This window comes from Phaseolus vulgaris, chromosome 5 (assembly GCF_051622355.1).
Source record: "Phaseolus vulgaris cultivar YP4 chromosome 5, ASM5162235v1, whole genome shotgun sequence".
Taxonomy (NCBI): Eukaryota; Viridiplantae; Streptophyta; class Magnoliopsida; order Fabales; family Fabaceae; genus Phaseolus; species Phaseolus vulgaris.
The window spans coordinates 10353953-10362958 of NC_143502.1; the positions used below are offsets into that span (position 1 = coordinate 10353953).

Sequence of the window (9006 nt, forward strand, 5' to 3'; positions counted from 1 at the left end):
AATAGGAAGATCCTACAAATTTTATGAAAACAAAGTACATCGGTATTCCATTGTTGGAAATTGTGTTTTTTAACTGCAAATAAATGCACATAAGTGCACGTGATATTTTATTCTTCTGTTTTAATTATGTTTTAATTGTTGATTTAATATTTCTAGGTAACTGCTCATAAAATCATTTAAGAGTTAGTTACTGCAAGTACTATAAATGTAATTGTTAGCAAAGATAATAAAATATCTTCATCTGATTTATTCTAAAAAACCAACAATTGGTATCAGAGTTATCTTCTTGAGGGATCTGTGAGGTTAGTATAGTGCATCAATGGAAGGAGGTTTCAATTTTTCAACAATGGCACCACCTGTCTTTGATGGAGACGATTATCAAATGTGGGTTGTTCGTATGGAGACCTACCTAAAAGCATTGGATTTATGGGAAATTGTAGAAGAGGACTATGAAATTCAATCCCTTCCAAAAAACCTTACCGTGGCATAAATAAAATCAAAGAAGGAAAAGAAGATGAAAAGATCAAAGGCAAAAACATGTCTATTTGCAGCTATATCTCCTATGGTATTCACAAGGATAATGTCCTTGAATTCAGCAAAAGAAATCTGGGATTACCTCAAGGCCGAATATGAAGGTGATGAGAGGATTCGTGGAATGCAAGTGCTAAAATCTAATCAGGGAGTTTGAACTGCAGAGAATGAATGAGTCAGAATCCGTAAAAGAGTACTCTGACAGACTTCTAACCATTGCCAACAAAGTGAGGTTGCTTGGATCTGTGTTAAAAGATTCAAGAATTGTGGAAAAACTGCTTGTAACAGTTCCAAAGAGGTTTGAAGCCACCATAACAACCCTAGAGAACACAAAGGACCTATCAAAAATTTCTATTGCAGAGCTCTTAAATGCTTTACAGGCACAAGAACAAAGAAGAGCCATGAGACAAGATGGAGCAATAGAAGGAGCCTTAACAGCCAAACATGAAGGTGGCTAGAGAAACAAAGGTAGCAAAATCAAGCAGAACCAGCAAGAAATGGAGAAGTTGCTGCACACAATAACAACAAAAGGAGAAATTACCCTCCTTGTAAGCATTGCAACAAGTTAGGTCATCCACCATTTAAGTGTTGGAGAAGACCTTATGCTAAGTGCAACAAGTGCAATCAACTTGGGCATGAAGCAGTCATTTGTAGAAACCAAGGTGAGCAACAAGATGTAAACCAAAGTGAGCAACAAGATGTAGATGCTCAATTTGCAAATGAGAAGGAGGATGTACTTTTCGTTGCAACTGGTTTCTCCAGCATTATTTCAAGTGCATCTTGGCTAATTGATACTGGATGCACAAATCACTTGACTTATGACAAAAAACTTTTCAAGGAGTTGAAGCCTTCAAAATTTTCAAAGGTCAAGAGGGGCCATGGGGGTCACATTTCAATAAAAGGAATAAGAACCCTTGTTGTAGCAACACATTCAGGTACTAAAATTATTACTGATGTGTTATATGTACCTAACATAGACCAAAATTTAATAAGTGTTGGTCAGTTGCGGCAAAAAGGCTTCAAGGTGTTTTTTGAAGATAACCATTGTTTGATCAAGGATGCTATCGGACAAGATTTGTTCAAGGTACAAATGAGAGGCAAAAGTTTATCATTAGATCTATTTCAGGAGGAGTCGTCTGATCAAGGGCTTCTCAAGATGCAAAAATCTGAAATGGAAGATGATCCACCAATTAAAGGCAATCGCTCTGACACATATCATAGATGTAACATTGCAGTATGTGAACCTACGGATCATAAAGAACCTGCTGATCACAAAGAAGTTATCAATGACCCAAAGTCGAAAAAGCAATGGAGGAAGAGGTGTATATGATTGAAAAGAACAAAACACGGGAGCTTGTTGACATACCTCGAGATAGAAAGGTACATCAAATGGATGTCAAGTCAACATTCCTAAATGGATTCCTTGAAGAAGAAATATATGTTGAGCAACCTAAAGGTTTCATTGTGGAAGAAAAAGAAGACAAAGTTTATAAGTTGTCTAAAGTTATTTATGGCTTAAAAGAGGTTCCCAGAACATGGTATAACCGAATTAATGATTATCTTATCAGCTTAGGCTTTGACAAAAGTCTTTTAGAATCTGCACCTTATGTCAAATCAAAAGGTGTTGAATGGAGATTAAGCAAAGCGAGGATGAAAGAAAAAATAAATTGCAAATTTGCTTACCAAGTCACTTCCAACCAACAAATTGGAATTTGCAGTTCAAAAAATCAAGGAGTAGTGTTGGAAATTGTGTTTTTTAACTGCAAATAAATGCACATAAGTGCACGTGATATTTTATTCTTCTGTTTTAATTATGTTTTAATTGTTTATTTGATATTTTTAGGTAACTGCTCATAAAGTCATTTAAGAGTCAGATACTACAAGTACTATAAATGTAATTGTTAGCAAAGATAATACTATAAATGTAATTGTTAGCAAAGATAATAAAATATCTTCCTTTGATTTATTCTAAAAAACCAACAACTATAAATCTTAAAATAGGAAGATCCTACAAATTTTATGAAAACTATACACAAATATAAAAAATTTATATCTTACTTAAAATTCATAATTAAACCTCATAATATATAAAAGAGTACATAATTAAGTGTAAATGTCTCATTCTATGATAAGAGTAACTATTTACTAGTTACAAAACATTGAGAAAATAATAATCTATCTAAACCAAATAATTTTGTAAGTTAAATTCTTATTCATCTTCATGATTTCCATCTCCTTCATCATTTAAATCAGTCATGTCTAAGTCATGACTATGTAAAGATTCATCATCCTATGCTTCGATTGGAACCAAATTTTCATCCAAATCAAATGTTTCATTATGCTCATGCTCATCTTCCATAACCCACTCGTCATCAGATGAACAATCATCAATATTAATTTGAGTTGGTTTTCTTGTTTGCTTCTTCTTAGCTAATTTTGAAATAGCCAAAACAAAAACAACATCATTTATTGTGCTTTGCTTTATCCTATTTCTTCTCTTTGTGTGGACCTAAACAAATGTAAAGACAAATATTATAAGCAATTAGGGGATTAGTAGAGTACTAATTTTATTCTAGAGATATATTTTAACATTAACTTACCATCTCAAAGGAATTCCAGTTATGCTCACATCCAAAAGAGCTACATGTCAAGCTCAATACATGAATGACAATTTTTTGGCGTTTTGGATACTCATCACCATAAGACTCCCACCAATTTGCTAGAGTCTTTAAATTGATTAACCTAGTAGCCAAGGGACAACCAAAAATTTTTGCTCGTTTTTTGAAATCATCAATTTGAATATCAATGAGAGTTTGTTCATCCTTATCCTCCACCATCCTAGTTATGCATTCCATTAGACCTTGTTTCACTTTCAAATTTGCTCTAAATCCAAAATGATAATGCATTTGAAGGTTAAGAAAATAGCATGCAACATGCAAAGGCCTATGGAGTTATTTGTCCCACCTTTCAAAAAATGATGTTCCACAAAGGGAAATAGCTAACCAAAATATATACATTGAGTTAGTTTTTTTTTAATTTCAAAATCACTATTTCGTTAAATAAATACATAAAATACCTTTTTTTTGACACCATTGAAATCCTTTTCTATCTTCTCTTTAGCTTGGTCCATTGCTTTATAAATGAAACCCATGAATGGCTTTTGATCCGAATCAACCAATCAAAGCACTTCAATGAGAAGTAATGCACCCTTCAAACATGTTATGATATTCTTCCAAAAATTCTGGTCTAAAACTACATCTTCAATTGTTTTCCATCATTTGTTTTAGCAAACCTACTAGACTTTCATTCATCACTAGTAAACATTCTAATTAAACCTCCTTTATTCTCATGGAGGCACCCTAATGTTAAGTAAGATGTAGTAAAGCAAGTAATACATGGCCTTACCAAATGTTTTCCTTTTGTGAAATGTTGAAGTAGAGATATTAAAGAAGATCTTGAATAGATAAAGGTAGTAACTTTTTTACCTTTTGGAATGGTCTCCTCGTGGATTGATATTTTCTTGTCATAATCCTCCAACATTATTAATTCAACACAATGTGCAGCACACGGTGTCTAAAACAACTTTTTTTCTCTATCATCAACATTTGACCAGTAGCTTTGTGTTGTATTATCGGTCACAACTTGAATGATATAGTCTTCGCCCACCTATTCAACAATGTTATCCATCATCTCAAAAAATTTATCTATTGTTTTAGATATAGTAGATGCATCTATGAATTTTGGAACTACAATCCCCTTTGGGATATTTACCAAGAAGTTTATTATTGTCCTTCTTTTCTTATCAGTCCAACCATCAGTCATACATCCCATTTTCTTCCATTTATCCCTATGTGATTGTAGAGCAAGTGATGTATTTGCAACTTCCTCCTTCAAATATTTGATTCTAATTTCATGATAGGATGGAGGTTTAAATCTAAGATCATGTCTTGAAACCAAATCAAACATAGCAATGCATTCTTCACTCTTTGCCACATTGAAAGGTATAACATTGTTATAAAAGAACTTGGCAATTTCTTGACATTCCTCCTCTATCAGACCTTTTTATAAACATGTTAATGGTAGCTTGTCTATTCTTAAAAATATTTATGTCACTAGGGTTGTTGCTCAAATGAGTGGGCTCCTCCTCACTGTTTTTTTCTTTTCTCACCAGTTTTTGCCATTTCCTCATCATCCATATTAAAGCTTGATTTCTTATGTTGCAAACCAACAAAAATTTCCCATATTTCCTTTTTAACTTCATTAGGAGCAACCTGGCATGCTCCAACATCCTTTCGAGTACCAGCCAAGTGATGCTTCAATCAATAAACTACCCCTATTAATACATTTTGATAGTATTTGCATTGAAGTTTTCTAGTATCCCCAACAACTGAGATACAATGCTTCCAAGCAATATCACTTCTATTTCCTGAAGCATTTTTGGGAGTCACCATCACGGGTATAGAAGTCATTTTAATGATGAATTTGGGACTGCAGTTTGGGTTACAATGAAAAAAATAGAGGAAAAACGAAAACTGCACTTTAGTTGCAGAGAGAAAAACAAAGGAAGAAAAAAAATCACACTTTGAAATGCAGTGCATGTACAATGAAATTAGATAGATTAGAGAAGGGGAAAGCAGGAGTCATGAGTTTTGATTGAAACCAATCACTATAGTGAGAAAGTTGAAAGGGAAGGAAACAATTAATTGATTTAAAAAATTTAATTACTGTTGGAGAAGTTGTTAGGTTTTGTTTTACTTATTAGGTTTTGTTTCATTTCATTGTGCAGTAAGTAAGTGGTTTCGTTTAACTATGTAGTAAGTCAGTAGTCTTGTTTCCCTTATTTGGGTTTTTTATTTAATTGGGCCCATCTGTTGCCTCCATCTTAAACATAAAGAAGCGTTGCATGTAGACGAGTGGTTGTGAGGAACGTTGCGAGGTGTGCCACTGCGAAAACGACCACGAAAGGTGTCGCGAGAACTGTGAGAGAGGCAATTTGCAACATCGATCCCACATGATCTGCTAGAATTGTAGTTTTCTGGTGATTGCAAAATGAAAATATGACCATATGTACGATCTTACGATGCAACTTGCGATTTGACTACCATGCACCCTGCAACATTTTTCCTTGACAAAGTATGGATTCAAGATTATGTAGCATTTTTTTACAAGGCCAAACATTAAGAATAGTACCAAACTAATGTGCAACATCATTTTATACACTCTAGTCTCTAGAGACATTTTTTCTCTTCATTGTATATTTTATCAATTCTAACTTTTTTTCTTAGGATTGTCTTTCATGTAAGCTTCATGATTAGCCAATATCCTTTGGGCTACAATGGTAGTAGTAATATGCTCACTCACGATCTCATTTGAGTGGATTCCAATTAGAAGAAAATATGCAAGCTCCCTAGCCCTCTTAAGTATCTCAACATGTGTATGTGTATGTGTCTCTTCTCTCTTTTTCTCTCTTTCCTCTTTTGATTCATATGGTAGTTTTTTTCATATGTAGCCTTATCTAGGTAACTTTATAAAATTTTAATAAAAAAGTATGCTCAATTATGATTCGACTTTGAATGGTTGAGTTAGGCTTAAAATTTACTTCTTAATATGGTATTAGAGTCATTTAGAGTCTATCCTAGCAAAAGTTTGTTGGATTTATCAAGTCACCCGCTATCGAGTCACTATCGGACCACAATATTTAGTCTCACGCACAATTTGGTAGGTCTCGATGTGAGGGGGATGTGTTGGAGATCTCACTTCGATTAAAGATAAAGACATTTCATAGTATATAAACTTGTTTTATAAGGTTGAGTTAGGTTTACAGTTCACTTCTTAATGATAATATAGGCAACAAACTAATAATAGCCAAAGGTTGACCATAGTAATATTACACAAATGCAAGAAAAAATTCCAAAGTGCCTAATGCTTTTTACATCGCCAACAATGGTAGGTATTTCCATTATAGCAAACAAAGCATAAAAATAGAATAAATAATATGATCAAAACTAAGAATGGGCTTCCCCTATTTTCTATGAACATATATTTCAAATTTTTCACCCCAAATCATTGTAATTTCCTATTACACTATAGATCAGATTTTTTAGAAGTTTTGAATTGTTTATACAAAATTTCACCACCAAAACTTTAATCGTTAACATGCATATACATTTAAAAATGTAATTTATCTTTGAAATTGAGCAAGCATACATATAGAACCAGAAATAGCATCTTTTATATCTTGACAAATAGTAAAAATTTCCTCATTTTTCTAATGAACCAACTTTGGTACCTAAATCTTCATTTACTTCGTATCCTCCACCCAGTGGTAGATCTCAACAAGCTTCTCCAAGTTATAATACACGGAGCTTAAACATTCCTTGCCTATATAAAAGAACACCAAAAGAATATCTAAGTTTATACTTATAAACTTACCTATATGTTCCTGTCATTTATAATAAGTTAGATTCACACACCATAAACTAAAGGTTTTTGGGTTGATGGAGTATTGTGGTGGATCTTATTTATTTAAGAGATTCAAGTTATTGACTGAATGAAAATTGTGCTTTCAAAAATCAATTTTCGCACTTTCTGGAAATGTAAAAGCCTTTTTTAAGAAAGGTTTTCAAAATACGTTTTTATAATCCTATTTAACAAATAGTTATGTTATTTTTAATGGATTAAAAACTTGATTCAACCAATTGATTGGACTTAAAGTGAAAATAGTGGATTAATTAAAATTTTTAATAAGTTAAAACCATAACAATAACAACATCCTTAAAACAAACATATTTCATTAACAAATTAAACATCTCTACACCCAACACAAAGTTATGAACATTTTAAAAATATTTCAAAACATGATTCTTGGAGTTTCATATATGATCTTCAAAACACTTTCCATATTTGATGAAGACAAATCACTAATCTTTTAGTAGACGATGTACCATAGTAGATGATGGACTAAACGCAAATTATATACTATACTAGTAGTATGTAGTCAAATGATACCAATACCAAATATTAGGCAATAGATGATCTATTAAGAAGCAACAAATCATATGAAATAACTAGACTAAACAAACATCACTAGTGCCATACAAACCATACAATTAAGTAACTAAAACAAACAAGTGGATAAAGTTGCAAACACATCACACATAAGTTATTCTTCAAAAATAAAAACAACAACAAAATTAGAAGTATGGAACATATAGTCATCCAAAATGGTAAGCAAATGAAAATGCATGTTTATCATTTGCATAATGCAGCTCAGCAAGTTGCTCTTAAACAACTTTAATTTGTTCAACCAGATGTTGAAACTTGGCTGCATGTAACTCATAATGTTTTCTTTTATCACTAACCATGGTGTCTAGACTATTCAACATTATCTTTTCAAATTAAGACAAAGGTTCACCATGATCAAATGAAGGCATGTATGGGATTAGTGCATGCATAGTCATTATCACCTCCAACATTTTTGCTTGGACCAAATGAAATCCTTGCTTCATCTCTACTAATCCATTTTTCTTAAACTTTTGCAATCCCATTTTATGCAAAGTTACATTGGTCATGTCATTCTCTAGCTTGACAATTTCAGAGAGCCTCCTTTCAACATCAATTTCAGAGTATTGAATAAACTTTAAAACAAGAACAACATAAGGAAACTTGTATTCAGACAAACTTTTTGACTTCAGCATGTGATCCTTTATTAAAAAAATCAAATTTAACTTTGACTATAATCACGATGCAGTTTTGTACTGGTCGAGGTGCTCGGGGCCCGATCCGAGCACTTAAGCACAGTATTCTGGTCTGATTAGTTTAAGAAGGTAAATACTTAACTCGGTCCAAAACGATAATAGGTCCAATGATGCGTAAAGAAGTCGACCCAATGATGTGTTAAGGAGTCGACCCAAACAACAGACAAAATATATTAAAAAGACATGAATAGAAAAACAACTGAAAATATAACTAAATCAGTTAGCCATATGTATTTATTCTAAATAAAAATTATTCTAAATAAAAATAAACAGTCAAAGATAATACTTTGCCCACACCCCTAAAATAAAGGGATATATTAACATAATATCTTTAATATCTTTATGGTTGTTAACTCCTAAAGGGAGGATCTACGAGTACTATAAAAGGACTTTAAAACCTTGATCAAAGGGAGAGGGTCATTCCATACACTACTCACTGTACTCATAATTATATACTCTCACTGACTTGATCGTCAGAGTCTTGTCAACAGGTGGAGCTCCCCTTACTATGGATTTCAAGCATTTCAAAGCAGCAACAACAGAAAAGGAAAGTTGGCCCAAAATTCACCACCAGACCCGATCCAAGTCCGTCAACGAGAACAAAAATCATTTACACAAGATCTTATTCATTCAGTATAGCATGATTACTCTCTCGTGGTGAGCATTCATGCCTTAAGACCTCCAACATGAAATCCTTTGATACATGCATTGGGACTTC

General features: G+C 32.9%; 1 protein-coding gene across 1 annotated transcript; it reads left to right on the top strand.

Moving 5' to 3' along the window:
* The first annotated feature begins 346 nt into the window (after nt 1-346).
* LOC137833958 (uncharacterized) lies at nt 347-1861 on the top strand. Its single transcript, XM_068642029.2, has 3 exons — nt 347-484; nt 696-981; nt 1176-1861. The coding sequence occupies exons 1-3, from the start codon at nt 347-349 to the stop codon at nt 1859-1861; spliced, it is 1110 nt and encodes a 369-aa protein (XP_068498130.1).
* Nucleotides 1862-9006: the final 7145 nt, after the last annotated feature.

What these genes read in the sequence shown, in the direction of transcription:
- LOC137833958 (XM_068642029.2), top strand. Translation starts at nt 347, where the DNA reads ATGGCACCACCTGTCTTTGATGGAGACGATTATCAAATGTGGGTTGTT. An exon ending in TTCCAAAAAACCTTACCGTG is followed by an intron (nt 485 to 695) that starts GCATAAATAAAA and finishes TTTGAACTGCAG; the next exon opens with AGAATGAATGAGTCAGAATC. An exon ending in CTTAACAGCCAAACATGAAG is followed by an intron (nt 982 to 1,175) that starts GTGGCTAGAGAA and finishes GGCATGAAGCAG; the next exon opens with TCATTTGTAGAAACCAAGGT.